Source organism: Tyto alba, unplaced genomic scaffold (genome assembly GCF_018691265.1).
Source record: "Tyto alba isolate M040663 unplaced genomic scaffold, T.alba_DEE_v4.0 Super-Scaffold_21, whole genome shotgun sequence".
Classification (NCBI taxonomy): Eukaryota; Metazoa; Chordata; class Aves; order Strigiformes; family Tytonidae; genus Tyto; species Tyto alba.
This window is the reverse complement of record NW_024881295.1, coordinates 7,245,515-7,264,595: the sequence shown is the minus strand read 5'-3', so window position 1 is coordinate 7,264,595 and position 19,081 is coordinate 7,245,515. Positions and strand designations below refer to the sequence as shown.

Below are 19,081 nucleotides of genomic sequence, written 5' to 3'. Positions count from 1 at the left end.
TGAGTGCAGCAATGTATACCTTGCTGGAGGAACTGAGGGATGGACACTTAGGGATCTGCAGGTTATGAAAAGCATACTTGTATGCCTTGCTTGTTGTGTTTTAAACGTGATCTGAACGTAGCAGTGCTTCTGGAAAGGTGTATCTAAGAAAGCTTAAGGTGGTTAAAATCTGACTGAGATGTGTGACAAAATAGATACCCAAAGTGCTTGTAGGCAGAGCAGTGTTCTGATAAATTCCAGAAATAAAGCATAAAGAGTTTGATAAGTCAATTCAAAGACTACTAGGGAAAGCAGGCCTGTCTTCTATGACTGAATGCTGCAGGAGGACTCAAGTGTTCCCTGTCAGGAGCTGAGCACTACCAACCACCCCTGAATACGACTTTCCCAGCTTAGCTTCATCGTTTGCCCGGCAGCTGCTGCATTTCACTGCAGCGGTGGCCAAATTGCTTTCTGTAGGCAACGTGATTTGACAGTGAAGCTTCGCAGTATGTTTTGAGTAATGATGGGAGATAGAGGTAGCCCCAAATATCAGAAGATAAAAGCCATTCCTTCAGGTCACTGAGGTCTCATTGCATAAGTAAATGAGCATTGTCTTTACTAACTGTTTTGTTCACTAGGTGATGACAATTCTGGAAGGAAGGTGATTACTTTCAGTTGCTGCCGTATGCCCCCCTCCCATCAGCTCAATCACACCAGATTGCTGGAGTAAGTTTCTCTCTGTCTCCTACATGGACTACTTTACATTTAGTATGTGAACTTCTATTAGTTTGTTTTCAGGTGAATGAGTTTTCAGAGAGGAGAAGCAGGAGGCAAAGAGTGAAATGAAAGGAGGATGTAAGACCTGCTAGTATCAATATTAAGTGAATAAGATGTGGATGAAACTGCCAGAGTTATTTCACCTGGAATCTTGACTAGATGCAGCAATTCACTGTGTACTGAAATTAACTTGTCTTGCTTTTATTAATGAATTCTGATCATATTTAAAAATTTTAATTTATGATGAGGACCAATGAAAGGGAAATTCTGGTATTTTAGTGCTCCATATATATGTTCTCATGAACAGCAATGTTTGCCTTTATTTGCTATGCTTTATCTCCTAAATCATTCAGCAAGAGCGTTGTTTAGTTATTTACATCTTAGTGGTTTTCCTCTTTTATAAAAATATATGCATTATGTGAGTATATTATTCTTAACTTTTTTATGTGTATCTCACTTTGTAATGTTTGGGGTCTTGTGTTAAAAGAGGCTCTGAATATGTAAAATCACAACATTCTTCCTTATAAACGTGCTGTAGCAAGGTATCGGGATGTGTTTCTGCCTTATGGTTTGTCACTACAAGGACATCTGTTCTGCTGTGAGTGTCCTGTCCTTATTAAGCATTTTAAACCTATTTGGAGTTCTTGTACAGCCTCCATTGCCAAAATGTTTGAGCACCTTTCAACCATCAGTACCCACCACCATTGGAAAGGACAGAAGTGCAGTTATCTCAACTTTTCAGACACAGAGAGGGATTAAAAAACAGGTTACTTAAGAAATGTGTTTGAGACCACGTTGTTTCATTTCTGTGCTCTTCACAGCTAGGGTATTTCCACAGCCTTAAGCCAAAGCTTCCTGGGTAGCATAGAAAGAGTGTTATCTCCTAGGAGGAAGAGCCACACCAGTCAGCTCCTCACCTGGAGTTGCTACCTGCAGTGATTAATAGGAAATGCCAAAGAAAGGAGTGTGACAAACCACATTGCCAGCAGAACTTAGAACCCTTCCTCAGTTCTGTGAGGAGACGCCTTGGTGAAACTAGGGTTGCCAGCCCTTAGACCATTCTGGATTTGAACACTTATATGTTTTCCTCTATCTGAGCCAACATCAAATTCACTTGGACTCTGTGCTAAGGGAGAACTGAAGACAGGTGTCTGAACATGAAGCTAGCAATATAACTATCAAGTGATCTGCTTTTGATGTTGAATTCTGAGGAAAAGCTGCAAAGTAGGCCAGATTGGTAGGTATTTTGTGATAAAATCACTTAAAGAATTGATTTGGTAAAGCTTTTGTAATGTCCCTGCAATTCTGTTACAGCCTTGGAACAAGTAATTGACTGTACAGAAATACTGGTTATTTTATGACCACAAAACTGTCTCAATTATTTTTAGAAGTACAGGCTTTCTGGATGCAATGTGCCAAGGAATTTACATGCTGTAAAATAAAACATGAGACACTCTGTAAGAATGTTTAGATATATTTTCATTTCAAACACTTTTTAAAAAAGTATTGAATGATTGATATTAGTACTTGTTCCATTAAAATACCATTAATGTCAGGGATCAAAACTGCATTATATTAATTGCAGTGGCAGTCCTTGCCCCAGGCTATTTACGGTCTAAAATAGACAGTATGCTGAGGGAATAAGCAGAAAAATGGGACTGTGGGAGTACAGTGTGTTAGAGTGTACAGAGTACAGAGAAGTTAGAGGCTTTTCCATGCAAAGGAGGCTAGTCAAAGTGGCCTTGATACTTGCAGATATCCACAGCCTAATAAATGGCACATGGAACTATCTATTTTCTATTGAATGAAAATTGCTTACATACAATTAAGAGCAATAGCTGGGGCTCTGCTGCAGAATAATAAGGTAGCATTGAGAATGACATGAGAAAGTTGAAATCTGACACAGCAAGGCATGAGGCCAGATTGTACTCCTCCATCACTGCTTTATTTGAATCATTGAGCTGTGTAATAGGCCACAGAGTCATCTCAATTGTAGGAGAAAAGGAAGAGAAAAGCATCATAAACTGTACCATAAAAGAATGAACACCCAGAAATCTGCTTATAAAACATCTAGTATTATTTCAAGATGGGATAAATAGTGTAGTTCTTTAAATTAGTTTTAAGGGAAGTGATCTATGAATGCAGTCCCCATGATACAAACAAGGGAAAGGCAAATATATTCAAGAAAACAGTTTACAGTAACAAGTTGTAATTGGCAGTAATTAGGGCTAATGGATTTTTCAAAAATGTAAAAGGTTTTAAATTGAGAGGAAACTCCAGGATTTATTCTTTATTATTTTGAAAAGTCAAAATGACATTGTTTGCTTGTCTAAAAAGAAGGAATTTACAAAGACCAGAAGAAAACAAAAATTGCTGTCAGTTAAAATGCGTCTTTTTAACAATTCCTTGGGAAATGCAGTCTCATACTGTCTTCATCTTTTAGTGATGCACAAGTACCATAGTTTTTGTAACTAAATACATTCTTCAAATTTCAGGCTTTGCAGTGATGTAGAATTATTGACAACTTCTACTAGAGCAAGATGAGCTTGTTAAATATATGGAAGCAAATGTAAATTTGCAGTCACTAGTGTTCTGTGCAAAAATAGAACATTTTCATTCTCAGTTACTGTTTTAAAAATCTCATCTAGTAAACTGTCTTAAAACTAAAATGTTGTCTTTCTCCTCAGGTACTTAAAGTATACTTTGGACCAATATGTAGAGAATGATTATACGGTTGTCTACTTTCACTATGGCCTGAAGAGTCTGAATAAACCATCTCTGAAATGGTTACAAACAGCCTACAAAGAATTTGACAGGAAGTATGTCTCCAAAATATTTGGTTTACTCTTTTGGCTGTATAAGATCTGTAATTAACCTCCATGAAGGAAACAGATCTTCCCTGATCCACCCACAGCTAACTGAGTTCATTTTGCCAGTGCAAATTCTTATAATGATATTGGTGCTGTTGGGTCTCTTGTACGTGTCTCCTGTGCAGTACCAAGGAACGGCCTGGGTGCTGCAGTGGTTATCCAAAGGTATGAAAAGTCTTGGCAACACACCAAAGAACCATTGTCTTTTCTGTGCACTGTTTAACAAGATACTTGTGACACCTTACTGGTCATCGTTCTTGATCATCTTACAGTTGTATTTGAGCCTTTGATCATCCCAAGGCTAGGTTGTGTATAAAAAGGGAAAGATTAGTTTTTAACAGTCTGTATCTCACAGACCTTGCAGCATTCATTGGTTGTCATATGTAAAGCCCTGAAAGGACTGCTGTGCTTGTATATGCCTGACCTTTGGAGTAACAATGCCTGTGGTCATGACTTCATGTTTTAGTTGGTTAGGGTGTAGTCGAGGCCAAAGCTCCTGGGTGTATAGAATCTTAATAGTGGAAATTAAAGTTCTGATATTCCCTGGAAGTACACACCAATGAAATAGAAAGTTCCTATTGAAACGAGTTAACTTGTTTGTAAGTTGAGATCAAGAGGGCAACATTACTGAAAGCAAAAATACAGCTCTTTCCTGAGTGAGAGTGTATACGTGTGTGTGTGTGTGTGTGTTGGGGGGATGCATCATACAGGTCTGATTTTTTTCAATTTGGGAGCTGGAACAAGAAGCAAATCTCAAAAATATATGCTGTTAAAAAGATTATTGGGTGTTTCTAGACTATACTGGGGGCAGTCCCAGTGAAATACCCAACCCTACTTTGAAAATTTAAGTTGAGATGTGCACAAAACCTGTTGGTCATCTAGTGCCAGAGCTCGGACTCTTTTGAATCTCACCCAATAACCTCCTGAAACTCTAAACCGCACTAAGCAAGAAGATGAGGTTGCTCAGAGCAGCCATCTGAGCACTGGTGGGAAGCTGTCATGTGAAGCCTCTAACTGCTTTCGTGAGATACTGCTCTCCACTCAGCAACAGACCGAAAAAGCTTAGTTTTGCTAGTAGCTTTCTGAATGTGGTTAGTATAATGTATATGTTCTTTCTGGAACTGGGTAAGGGAAAAGAAATGCAAAGGATCTCTTATATTTTGTCTTTGATGAGAGATTTTGACTACAGTACCATTTTTTGCTGTGCCCTGACAATTCCTGAAAATGAAGCATCATACTATTTTCCTTCTGGGAGAATCCCAAGCTAAATTTATAGTTACTGTATGGAGAGAGGCAGTACAAGAGAAATATCTTCTTTGTTGCCTTTTGTCATGCCTATGAGCGCACACTGTGACTGTCATTTATGCCAAAAATCTGTTCTCTCAATTCCCCCCACCCTGACTCAGAGAACAGGGGAACCAGAGAGGGACAGAGAAGCCCAGGTAGCTGGGCTAAACCATACACCCATCCTTTGGTTCACAGTTGGAACTTCTTAGCATACTTTCATTGAGAAGCTCAAAGCAATATTCACAGCCCAACATGTATGTTTGGCTGTACTAACCAGAAGGGGGGGGGGGGGGGGGGGGAGGGGGAAACAACAGCACCTTTCAGACCTCTGTGTGTGTGTGTTTTGGGGTCAGAAGAAAGGGAGGACAGAAGAGAGTACAAAGGATGATATTAATTAGCTACCATCATAAAAGCGCATGTTCAACAGGAATAGTTTCAAAAGAATAGATCTTGCTTTGAAGGTTTAGAGTAGAGGCTCAGTAAAGTCTTTTGGGCATTTAATTGTAATCTAGGAAACTACCAAGTATGTAAGCTTCCACAGAAGCAATGGCGTATGCCCATTGCTTCAAGGTACAAAAGAAATTTAAAATGGAAACTTCAGTAAAGCAACTCAGGGGTTTTGCTCGTTAACTTTTATTGTTAATTTTGAATTCTTATCCACAGTGGTGCCAGTTGCACAGGAATAGTTGTTTGCTCGTGTATGATAGTAGCTTTGTGAAAACAATGCCTTTCTCATTCAAAGATGTATGGACCCAATTAAAACCCAAAAGGAAAAACTGTTGTAATTGATGAATTCTTCCCTTTTCTCCCCTCTTACCATAACCTGTTACAAGAAGATTTTTCTTAGGAGTTCACATCTCTTTTTTTTTTTTTTTTTTTTCCTTCTACCATCATTGTTTTCTAATACTGAGTGGAGAACACTTGGGAGGGGCGTTCCCTACTAGCAAGCAAACTTGGCAAAGTAATAAGCAACAATTTATATATAAATGCAGGATATCTCATTATGTGTTTCTCAATTTCATTTTGCAATAACATTCAATAAGAGCAGAGTCCTTTTGTGCAGCCTGGTTCCCATTTCAGTTTCAGTCTACTAGAATCTATTATTTATGTATCATGATATGACACTAGAATCAAGCAAAGCTATAATAGAGAGGGGCTTTTGTTTCATACAAAGGGGACCATCCAGTATAAAACAGTGTGCAGTTGGCTTCACCTTTACTAATTACTACCAAAAGAAGACAAAAGTAGTGGTAAAAATAAGGTTAAGTATAAATTTTACATCTGAAAATTTAGAAATTTTCTCCAGTGTGAAACTCCTGTAAGCAGAAAATAAAGGGAGATGAAGGAAAGTAATTTTTTGGGAACAGATTTTTTTATAGACTCTGTTCTCTTCTCGGTATTTTTTTCAAGTTGGCTAATTTCCCTTCTGTCCCCCTGATACTAAATATATGAGACAGCAGACATTGGTTAGGAATGTAATAGCATTATCTTGGCCTGCTATTGTATTGTCAAAACTGACTATTTTTTTAAAATTGGGGTGATTTTTCATTTTACATTCCATTTCTTCTGAATTAGGTCTTTTTAATGTATTTGAAAAGAATGCTGTATAATGTTCCTGTAATAATACTTCCCATTCAGTTGTAGCTATTCAGTTCTACCATCTATGATATTCAACAGTCTTCTAACAATTTCATTTTCTTTTCCTAGGTATAAGAAAAACCTTAAAGCACTCTATGTTGTACATCCAACTAACTTCATAAAAATTCTGTGGAATATCTTTAAACCTCTTATAAGGTACTTGACAGTTTATTCAACACATTTTCCTGCTTAGTTTAAGGATGGTTTGTTCTGTAATAAATTGCTTTTAAAAAGGCCTGAGGTAAAATATGTCAGGTAACCGCACAATACTCATTTAAACTGTTTTGAACTAATGAGTAAGGTGAGCTTAAGCTTGGGTATGAATAATGGGGTAGAGTTCTTTCTAAGAAAAGGGAGGCTGAATTCATAGTAGTTTTACTGGTACGTTAAAGTAAATATCACTTTAAAACATAGTTATTCTGTGGACCATGAATGACTTTTTTGTCCTGTTTGACAGCATTTAGCACAATAGAACTGGGTCCGTGACTGGAGTTACTAGGTGGTACGGTAAAGGGGATAATGAATGGTTAACCTTCAGTCTGATCTCAAGTGCTGAGATGAATAGGAATGATACTGCTTGTGTGTTCAGAGTTAATGGATAAGCCCTGAAGTGCCCATAAGAATTTGAGGTGGAGGGTATAATGGTGAAGGTGGATGTATTCTACTGGTGCATTCTTTTCCTTTGCATGGTTAAAAACTGATGCTATCTATAAGGAACCGGCAACAAAGGGCAGGTATTGCTGAGTGCTAGGATGGCTGGGCTTGCTTAGTTTCTGCTCCTGAACTTTGGTCACTTTCAAAGTAATTCTAACATTTTGTAGATTATATTATGAATGTCCTCAGGGCTGGAGAACAAAACCAGCTTATCTTGAGAAGCCATAATGAGCCAACTAAAAATGTCCATTACAGAAACTTGCAATTGATTAAATTTCTGACTGGTAAAAAGCTAATTAATTTGAAAGGGGAAGTTTAACTTCTAGGCAGATCAGAACATGTAAGAAGCATGTGAAAATAAAAAAGTAATTACAGCTAAAAATCATTACAGAATATGCAGTTCTTGAAACAAGAAGACTAACTAGAGATCTTTATTTTAACTGGCAGTAAAATAAATGCCAGAGATCCAGGACATAAAGCAATGATGAGAAAAGGGTGACAAGCAGGATGTCCAGTAGCTGATGGTGCCTCAAGAATGGGGCTGGATTTTCTTTTTGTTCCTGATTTGCTGTAGGATAGGTATGGAGAGCTTTCTAGGAAAAAACAAAACAAAACCCCCAAAAAAAACAAAACAAAACCAGAAAAACTCTTGATGGACATTACAACACTCAAGTGAAAACAACTTCTTTCTCAGAGGCAGCTCAGAGCTCCGTTGAGATAGCTTCAGGCAAGTGGTTTTGGAACACCAAGGGTTTTCAGTCTCTGCATGTTAATGCACTCAGTGGAGCCACAGCTGGACAACAGCTGAACTATTTGACTTAGAGTAATAATTGGTTGCTAATTCTTACAGAAAAGTTTACAGGTACCTATTCCAAATACTCATTTTCCTTACATCTTACTATGTCTTTGTAAATATAATGAATACTTTTTTTCCTTGGAACAGTGTGATACACTGGCAATTAAATCCTTGTTTACTTTGAATGTGAAAATGGGTGACCCTGATAAGCTTAAGCATTCATATCTAACATAGAAAATTCAAGACGGGGCTTGTCAGTTTAGATGCATCATCATCTTGACACTGCTTTCATCAGGATTGCCTGTTCCTGTATGTAGTCCACTTTCACCACTGTCTACCTGGGTACTTTTGAGTCTAATTTAGTAACACTCCACTCTCTGTTGTTAAAATGTGATCAACACGAACAAAGCTATATGTATGCTGGGACTGGCAAAATAATTGAAAGTATGAGTAAACTCTGAAAAGGTCCATAAGCCAGAAGGCAGGAATTAGCTGAAGCTAGGAAAAAAACCCTCTCTACTCCTTAAAATGGTTTAGCTGCCAAATTCTCACATGCATTTGTGCTTTGGGTTGACTCAAGTTCCAATTTGTCAAGTAAGGGAAAATGTAAGGTTATCGTTTTAAAACTGAAGTGTGGAAGTATCCCTGTACAATTTGCCTAAATTATACTCTCGCTGAAAACGAAAACTTATTAATATTGTTAATTTACTAGAATAGTACGACTTAAAATTTGTTCACAGTACCTTTTCCTTCCAGTTTAGAATAATCTTGTATTAGCAGATCATGCTTTTATTTAAGTGTCAATATTAAACCAAAGTTCACAAAAAGAAGGGAGAAAAATCCTCTGGAAATTCTGTTTCGAAACTTTGCTAAATTATAGCCCAAATTTATTTGTAGATAGTGCTTCCAATAAAAATAGCCGATGTAGAATAAATCTCATTGTCAAGAAACATGGATTTATTTTTCAGAGGTCTGTTAGTACATTTGGTACCTGTTAGTACACAGCCTAAGTACATTTACATGAACAATGTGTTTGCTGAGAACTGGACAAATGATAGAATTATTAGAGTGAATAACAAAAGTAATAAGTATTTTAGCATACTTGTATTTGAAAGTATTAAAGAAAATGTAAATAATTGACATTTTTCAAGCACTGGAAGTTGATTGATCTCCTTTCCAGTCCCAGAAGAGATGAGCAAGAAGGTAATGTGTTAAGTCAAATGTATTTTCTTCAAACTGCAAAAAAATTGTAAGAGCAGCACATTTCTATGTGTAAGCTAGCAGAAGCCACCCACTTGTTATCAAAATAATATACACTTAGACGGTGGTGGTGACGTGACATTTTTAAGGAACAGCAATAATTCCTAATTGCCCACAATTTAGTTACAAATTGTATGTTCTGTAACATGTCCTGTATTAACTGAGGTGATTAGTTACCAAGGGTTCTGTGCTAGCCTGTGGCTTAGGTAAGATGTTGAAATCGCAGGCTGTTTTGGATAAAAGGCACATTGAAGAGCTCCAAAATTGCACAGACTGATACCTGTCAGTGTTCCAAAATTGCTTCAAAAAGCTTCTAAAAATGCTGAAAGTGACTTGTATTTCTACCATCTCCCACTAGAGGGAGTGTGTGTATGTGTATTTGACAATCCAGGGATAAATTAATTAATGTGAGAGAATTTTTCTCTAGTTTTACTATCAAAGTTGCAGCAAAGTACACTTTTTATCATAAACACCTATTGTTTTGCTTGACACTTCATTACAGGATAGATATTTTCTGCTGTAGTAATTTTATATTTTCCCTGAACCTGGTTTGAACACCTCAGCCTGGGAAGTAGTGTGTACTGTCTGAAACTCAAGACCTAACCAGTGATACTTGGTGCTTCAAATTTGGAAGTCTGTTTTGTACAACTCATAGAAAAAACATATTATTCAAGATGTTTCCTAGGAGGTATCCAGCTCTTTTCAAAATAGGCTGATGGCCCAACACTTCAAGGGTGTACACTGTCCACACTTTGAAAATCTCCTCTGTCACTTACTACTTTATAATTTGTGCCTACAGCCCTATTATTTTGGTCCCTTGGCTAGGAGTAATACCTGGATAACGCAAACATGTTCTGTTGGCTGTGTAACATTTTTTCCAAAGTTAACAGTTCTTTTAGTGAGCTTTCCAATGCTGTGTGAAACCTGTTTTTCGGTGCCTTTTAAAGCAGTGTTTTTCATATCTATGCAAATCACAAAACATTCAGATGGAAGTCAGTTATTTTTATTCAAATCAGACTCTCAGGCATGCACTGTATATGTTTGATCATATGAAATGAAATACATCTTACGTCTCCTGCTGCTTCAATTACAGTCTAATTTTGAGTTGCACCAGCACTTACATTTTTGTAATAGAAACTAAACCCTTCATAAATGTTCCTCCCATGCTGATTTTTATACTTCTTTGTGATTTTTCTAGCCATAAATTTGGGAAAAAAATCACCTACTTGAATTATTTAAGTGACCTGAGAGAACATCTCAAATATGACCAGCTAAATATCCCTCAAGAAGTCATCCGGTATGTGGCAAGTTTAAAATACATTGTCTCACCTTTTCTCAGGTAGAGTTGCACCCTGTTCACTGTATTCCAAGCAGAATCTAATCCTATTTCTTCATTGATTAAAACTCTAATTTACCTGTTTGTGCTTGGTTGGATTTAATTCGAAAGATGCATTGCCATCAAAGACGTGCTGAAGTGCGTCAGGTGTTGAGAGAAGAGAATGCTGAATAGTGTTTTACAGTTTTGGAACATCTCCATCTCAGTTGTGGAGCTTTTTCTTAGTATAATTGCTGCTTCTGTGTGAGTGGTAGCAAAAACCAATCCATGTCATTACTGCTTACGAGCGTCATGTAATGTTCATGGGCGAAAACGTAATCCTGACCTCTTTGCTTGCATATTGTAACGGATTAAATTACTTCCTTGCTAAGAGCATTCCCCATCAGCAAAGCATTGATTGGATGTTAAACTTTATGGATACCTGTATTGTTAGTGGATCTGTTACTTTTATATTGTGCATGTATATGTGTTAGGGAGGAGTATTGGAGAAGGGGTGGGAGAGGAAAAGAAAAAAAAATGCATAGGGCTGGAATTGTCAAGTGCCAGTATTAGGATCAATAACAGTCTTTTCGACACAGCACTTTACATGGAAATGCTTTGATGTACTGACAGGAAGTGATTTTATGTCACTGCTGAATGAAAGTACCTGGAAGCTTTGATTATAACTGTTACTGATGCCTAGTGGGTTTTTACACACCTTTTGTGTAAATACAGAATAACAGAAAATATCTTACTGCTCTAAGGTTATAAATTGGATTGCATGGCTGCCAAAGAAAGGGGAGTTATATTTTGAGTAGCAAATAGGTTTGAATTTTGCTGCTAAATTATAGTGTGTTCCTTTTTTTTGATACGTTTATTACTATGCTCCATTGGCTGAAGCAAAAGAGCTCTTCTATGTCTTGCTTAAGTATTTTACCGCAAATACTACTTAAAAATTTCCCTAATGCTTAAATTAAATGTAAGTTCTGTAAGACCTGCAGCATATATGCTATTGTCAGGAGATCAGCATAATGAGCAATACTGGTAGCTGTTAATATATATATTCTGTCAGCTGTGGCACAGAGAAAATCAATGATTTCTTGATTTTTGCAGACATGATGAAAATCTTCGGGGGAAACAGAAGGGAAAACTGCCACCTGTGGTTAAGGTTCCTCCACCACGGCCACCTCTACCTACACAACAATTTGGAGTCAGCCTGCAATAGTAAGCCATGAGATTTCTAAAATATGAAATTTCTGTACCCTGCAGCCTTCTGTAATGTGCAGGTTTACCAGACAGAACATCTGCAAATATTTTGTTTATTATATGTTTAGTTTCTCATTCTATTTGAAAGTCATGAAACTATGAGGCTAGACAGTAGGTTTTATGAATTCAGGACAGGTGTCTCAGTGCTGATGACCTGGCTGGTCTTCGTGTTTACAATATCTTTGTGGTTGTTAGTGCTAGTACAGCTGCACAACTTCTTTCCTTGTGGACAGAAATTTGCCCATATATGACAGAGTCCCGAGATAATCTGCTGCTGGTGGATGCTGGCAGTATGAATGTGTTTTGGAGGTACTTAGGTGGTGAACAGCAAAGCCAAAACAAACCTTCAGGCTCCAAAATGGCTGCATAAAGCTAAAATGGATGCTTGAGCCTTTATATATTGTTGTTTTGTTGCTCACATATTGTTCTGATCAGAGTTTTATGAAATGAACAAAATTACTCTCTCCTAGAAATACCCTGACAGCTGTTTACATAGATTACAGCACTGTATGGGGTATAAAAAGTGATTTACTTTACACAAGGAATGGGATAGAAGTAGTACTTGCAAGATTCAATTTTGGTTAAAAAAAAAAAAAAGCCACAAAACAAACAAAAAAAGCCACAAAACCTTCTAGCTTCCTACCCACAGTAATTTCTGTCATCTTTCTATGGCATCCGTCTCCAAAACAGCTGAAGAATATTGTTCACATTCAGCAAAGACAATTTAGGCTGTCTGATACATGGACATTTGTCAAATCTCCTCCCACTCCCAGTCTATTTTTCTGGTTCTAATGATTCAGCTGTAAATGAGATATAAAATATAATTTTCCACTGGTTAAATGTTAAACATTAGTCCTCTCTGGAAGGCCTGAAATTAGTACAATCAATATCTATTGTATAAGAGCTACTGTGACATTAACTTTTATGATACCTCTTTAGAGTTCAACCTAACACTAGAAACATGGCTAACTCACTTCCCTAATTCAGAGAATATCTTTTAGGTGGGTTTCACTGGGTCATTAAGAAGGACAGTGTTTTATGCCACCGCTGCAGTATTAAAACCAGGACTGTTTTCAGGCATCAGGGCACACTCTATCACTTGCCTCCAGCCCAGCCTGGCTGCTCAAGCAGCTCTATTGAACTTCTTGCAGGCTTATGTGATCAGACAGCATGCTGTGTGCCACTCTTACCATCTGCTAGTCATATTTTATTTCTCTGACTGTGCCTGAGCAGTAAACAATGTCTTTCGCTGGGCTGCACGTGGTGAAGGTGTGGTGTGATGGCCATGCTTCCTGACTCTCCCGCTTTCCAACTGCATTACAGTCAGCAAATCACATCCTTGCTGCATGCTTTAGCTTTCCCTAGGTATAAAAAGGGTGGCTGCTTCATAAGAGCTTTTCTGTGGAAGATCTGCAGGTCGAGAAACACCAAGTAAGGCATTATTTTGATTTTTGACCCAGAACGTTCCAGCACTGGCAATGGAGGCTCTGACAGACAGACTCCCTCCGTGTGTGGTTGCAGTTCCCAGCACTCAGGTGTCCAAAGTGGATGTACATGAGGATATTCATTCCTTCTGTTTGCCCACCCTTGTCCAAATTCCCTCTTGAAGGAGAGGTGATGCAGTATCACCACTTAAAAATTACAGTAAAAATTAAAAAACAAGTCCGCTACAACTTCTAAATGAGAAATTAATTCCTTTATTTAGACTGTGTTTGTGAGCAAAAGTAAAGTTAATGGAGGAGAGGGAATGATATGTGTTGGGAGCTTCTAAAACCTGAACCAAAAAACTATCAACTTCCATCCTGATAAATGAACTGATTTTGCTAATTCCCACTCCTTTTTATAATCTCTACAACTCTAATGACAAAATGGCAGTGACCTCCCACCTGTCTAGCAAAGAGGCAGGTTTGAAGTTGCCTTCTGGGTGAGGCTCTTCCCTTTTTCTGAAGAGAGCTGCAGGGAGACTTGGATTTTATTTTGTATAGGCTTATGAGAATATGAGTGCTGTGTATTTCATTACAGATAGTAAAAATTGTACTGTCAGGGGTGCTGCTGAGATAAAGCTACTGTTGTTAAAGGACTGTTTCTCTGTAGAGTCGTCGTCTTTAGTTTAAGAAAATAAATGATAAGGCCTATAGGCCTGAGATTTCATCAGATTCGGTGCTTCTGGGATGATGATTTTTACTCAGTCAGTAAAAGGTTGGTGAATAGCATTTACCCAAAGCCTTCATAGGTGGCCTAATTTTGCTAAGATATTTGAGAATGGTACCCCAATCACTTCTGGCAGTGGAAGGTGGTAAAGCCATATCCTTTTGAATGTGCCTTCCAAAAAGCAGCTTGCAATGCTCTCTCTGGTAACACTTCCTCATTTAACTTTTTTTTTTCAGTTTGTATTGGTTAATACATTTGCTTTCCAGAGCTGTAAATAAAAACTAGAAGAGCAAAAAAGTGACTAAGCATAGGTTCAAAATATCTCACTTTTGTCCAACAAGCAGGGGAGGGAAAAAACCTCCTGTTTTGTTAGGACAGCAAAATGAAGCTGAAGGAAGTTTTCATGTAGACACTGATAAATGAGTGTCTGGGACTAGTGCCTCATCTTAGAGGAATCTGTTAACTCACAAAGGCATTTTTAACTTTGTAGAGTCAGATTTTCAAAATGACATAAGGCAACTGGGCATTTAAAAATCTGTGAGAGCTGGGAGTATAATTCTTTGAAATGTAATCTATACTGAATTGAGTTTAATTTATGAATGAGCTGAAGGGCTTATTATCAGGTTAGTTCAAAACTTTTCTTTCTTATGTTACTCTCATCTGCTCAGGATCCAAAATCTGAATTTAAAGTGGCAGCATTTGATCTCTTTAACCCCTCAGTGTCGCCCTACACTCTTTGTGGGTAGGAAAAAAACAGACATGCACCAAACTGACTTCATCTTAAGTGTCCATTTAGCTTTATTTACATTTACTTGTCTGGGATTTAAGTGTGTGCTTTATGTTAGGCACAGGCGTGAAGTGGAAAACCTTCCTCATTGCGAGCTCCTGCAAGGACTCAATAAATTGGTCATCACAGCTAGAACCTGAATCTAGTACCAAGTTTTCCTGAAGTTTCCACTGAAACTATATTAATTCAAACAATAAAAAATGAGCAGTTAAATCATCCAAAGTTGGCTTATAGGATGTCATTAGAATAGTGTGGCGGACTGAAGAAGATTGGCTGTCTCCCTATTTAACTCTTTATGTCTCCGTGTATGGAACAGACTCGCCCAGTTTGCTGAATGACAGTCTGTCCATAGTGTTTCTGATCCCCACCCTGGAATGCCTGGTGGCCAAATTGCACCTTTAAAGGTTTGAACTAATGTTAAAAGCTATATGATTTTCTTGAAAATAAAAAAATAACACAACTGAAACTAATGTTCGTCTTCATGGGGATATCAGATGGAACAGTTCTCCTGAGGAAGTTTTGTCCACTTAATTTTGGATGCTTAATGCTTAATTTTTCAGTTATAATGTAATGGGAATCCATGCTCGGATTTGACAGGTACTTAAGAATGTGAGTGAATGGGATAGATTGCACGCTTAGTATTTATTTTGTCCTTCTCTAACTTGCTAATTCAGTCGTCTTATGTGCAGGTAGAGTGAGGAGAATAACAACTGTAATGAGCTAGTTGAAAGGTTTATCAAGCCTCACATCTCCAATAGAGGGCAATAGCAGGTGGCAGCAGGGAGCAGTGTTAGAACAGGGCAAACATACAGCGATACTTGCTCAGGTGTAATGTCCCAGCTTGTAGTGATCAGAGACTTGCAGAGGAGAGTACTATGAAAGTGACTTTCTGTTACCAATAGCTATCACTTTTATAAATACAGACATTTCAAAGAATGCTCATGTATTATGTTGATATAGCAAGACTATTTTTCTGTTCTTTCAGCAGTGCTGCCTTCACACACAAAATGTAGAGGAGCAGGAATTAGCTATTTGGAATATATCCGTGCTAGTTTGGACTGCTTGTCAGGGTGAAAACCAGGATTTTTATTCTAAAAGCCATTAGTAAAGATTTTATGTTTAAGGAGGCAAGGAAAGATTTGGGGGACACTCTGCTTAAGTTGATCAGATAAATACAGTTAAAATACATGAATGAAGCTTCCTAAATATGCAACACATTAAAGGAATTAGTAGTTGACTATATAGGCCAAGTGGCATCATTGTCCTCTGCTGTATGTTCATCAAGGTCCTATAAACCCCTGTTGCTGCACCCGATTGCCTCTGTAATCAAGGAAGGCTACAGCTGAGCTCCAGCACAGAGCACAGAGTTGACCTTGACTAGCTATTGACATTGTTCTCTTTTCTCTAATTGGTTTTAAAATCTAAAATTAAATATCTTTTGTGGGAAGACAGGAAATGTTTTGTTTTTCTATCACCGTGGATGGGGAGAGGGGGCAGAGAAAATGCACAAAATTGCCACAACTGTACAGCTTTTGCTTGCTGAATTGTTATCATAAACATTTCAGGGTGCTTTCCTTTTGGTCATAATCTTTCCGCTTGCGCATGCTGTGCATGCGTGACCAGGGAGAAGAATGCATTCTAAACCAAATCTCAGCATGTCTCAGCAGGGAAAAAATGAAAAGGAGAGGAAAAGCAAAGAGAGAGAAAGATTATCAGACAAGAATACTTAATGACACTTCAGAACAATGTGTAAAGGCCTTTCGTGATAACTGTCCGCTGTCTAGAAATGAGTCATTGGATGTCTAATGTGTTGCAGTAACTAATCATATATCCTATAGTGAGGAGTACTCATTCTCCCTGGCTACTGTGTTTACCAGAATAGATCCCTCTTGAATCTGACACATTGCTGCAATACGATTCAGATCTGTGAATCAGTTATAGAAACCTGTACTGTGCGCTGAAATGCTCTGTTATGCTCGTCTTAAGCAGAAAGAGATCTCTCATTTCAAATTGCCCATAGTAGTGCCTGGTTTGCACTGTCCATCATGAAGCACAGCTGCTCATCACACCATCCTGAACAAGACAAGAAAAATGCAGATTACTCAACAGGATCCACAAAGAGAAGATAGAGGTGTAATTTCATTGACCTCTGAGCCGGTCTGATTTACATTAGCTGAAGTAACGTCTCTATTATTTGCTGTCACCTTAGGTCCAGTAAACTGAACGCTATGTCTCACATTGTGAAATGCTATGAAAATATGCATCCCAGCTTTCCCCAGTGTTGCAAAAACAGAACGATCTTTTGCATGTGACTTTCAGTGAATATCCTACTCTATTTTAAAATACCGTTTGTCTTGAGAACCTCTTTCATTGTACTGGGAATGGAACCTTTCCTCCAAGGGAAACAGGAATCCTGTAGAAAATGGTAGAAGTGCAGGAACTGTATCTTCTTTCCTAGAAGAAGAAAAATTATGTGTAGGTTTTATTATTACAAATTATAGCCCAGTTATTTGTCTCACCTCTCTGACAGATAAACTAGTGCTCAGCAGGAACAAGTGCTGTAAATAATCAGTTTGCTATTTATACATTGAAATGGGAAACACATTTATGGGTAACAATAATAATTAGAAAACATTTATAAAAAGCTGCTGGATTGCTATTTGGTGCCTCTGGAGTGAGCAGCTGTAAGAAAGCAAAAACAATCAGTTCAACTTCAGAGAGACTGAGAATGGGTTCCATGAGCTTAAATTGTCAATAATAAAGATGTAACAGCTTCCAAGCAAATTAAAGTCTTGATGATGTTCCCATTTAAGTGAATTAGGCTTTCGACTAATTTTAATAAAAGTTGCCCTAAATGTTTAGGGTACTGATCTGAATACACGAAACAAAATTATCTGACACCCAAGGAGTGTGTTATAACTCCCCTATTAGAAAGACTAAAATAAATATGTTTTTTTTTTTTCCCTTACCTTGATTTTATGTAGGCTTTTTCTTGCTGGTGTCCTGAACATTGACCTTGATACTGACCTCATCTACCAGCCCCTTTTCTTGTTTAGTCCCTTACTAGGGGCTATCATTTCACTGGGGATTTCAACTTTGCATGCTATGCAAAGAGCCCCAAGAACATCCTTCGTCATGTGTTTTATTAGCAAGGCTAATTTATTAATGGGCCTGCACAGTCACTGCCTGTTTTGTTCTATGTTGTTGCATCAGGGTTGTTACACAACACTGATCTGCTGCTCAAGGGAACAGTTCACACACAGAAGCTGCCTTTTGGAGCAGGGTAGGGGTTTCACTGTTACCTGTTCACCTGGCTCTGTTCCCTTTGCTGTGGCCAGCTTTTGCTGGGGCTGGTTACTCATTAATTTTTCCCCTCCAGGGTCTGGGTGGAAGGCAGGAGGAAGGGGAGAACAACCCGGGTCTCAGAGCACTGCACAGCTCCTGCATGGTTGTAGCACTAACACTGACCTTCCACTCTACAGTGTCACCAGTGTACGTGAAACTGCTGTAAGACTGTTGAAGCTGGAAGAAGCAGGAGAGACTAGGAGTGATGTGATACATATCCTGAAAGGGGCTGAGAGGATTTTGCTGCTAGGAGAGATATTTTACGAAGGTACTTGATTGTCACTGTGGGTAAGAAGAGGATGCTGCTCTGAGGACCAGGTCATAAACTTGGTCCTGGTAGCATTTCAAGCCATGGCCTTCTCCACTCAGGTTTTTTGTGAAGCACTTATGGCCTGTGGTTTAGCTCTCGTAAGACATCTGTGATAATGGGGAATATTGAAGTTGGACTTGGTCTCACAAGTCAGGTCATAAATCTTTCTTCTGACCATTATCATGTTGTTACGATACTGCAGAGAATGATTACTCCAGCAAGTCCTCTACTGTTTCATATTGAAATTAATGATGCCTTGCCAGTGTGTAAGGACAAGAAGTTGTATCATTTCATCTAAAGATCATACTTGCAAACAGCAACAAATTAGGAGAATTACTAACATATAAAACATCGTACTTTGGGATTATCTGAATTAAACTTGTTCCTTGCTGTTAGTCTTTTTCTTCCTGCAAGTGCATTGCATACATTGTAGAATTTATTTGGTCAAATGTCTAAAATTATGAACATGTTATGAACATGGTTTTGTGGAACTTCACTGTGTATTTTATCAAAATTCCTATGTCTGTTTGCATCAAGGAAAATTTCCCCTTTCCTAAACAGTTCCTGTTAGATGTAGATACATCAGTGTCCACAAAGTAGTATTAACCCACACAGAGAGCGGTATTGAATTCTATAAACTTCAGAT

The 19,081-nt window shown here is 38.1% G+C and overlaps 1 protein-coding gene across 5 annotated transcripts in view; it reads left to right on the top strand.

Moving 5' to 3' along the window:
- The window catches only part of ARHGAP8 (Rho GTPase activating protein 8), an 83,100-nt gene that overhangs the window by 36,621 nt on the left and 27,398 nt on the right, over positions 1-19,081 (top strand). For 4 of the 5 annotated variants that reach the window (XM_042795372.1, XM_042795373.1, XM_032986200.2 and 1 more), the window contains 5 exons: positions 618-705; positions 3,444-3,575; positions 6,621-6,707; positions 10,460-10,558; positions 11,690-11,800. In XM_042795372.1, the coding sequence (XP_042651306.1) occupies positions 618-705; positions 3,444-3,575; positions 6,621-6,707; positions 10,460-10,558; positions 11,690-11,800 (517 nt within the window). Of the gene's footprint in view, positions 1-617; positions 706-1,637; positions 1,994-3,443; positions 3,576-6,620; positions 6,708-10,459; positions 10,559-11,689; positions 11,801-19,081 lie in introns of those variants that run through there. The other variant, XM_032986202.2, reaches the window with a different exon arrangement.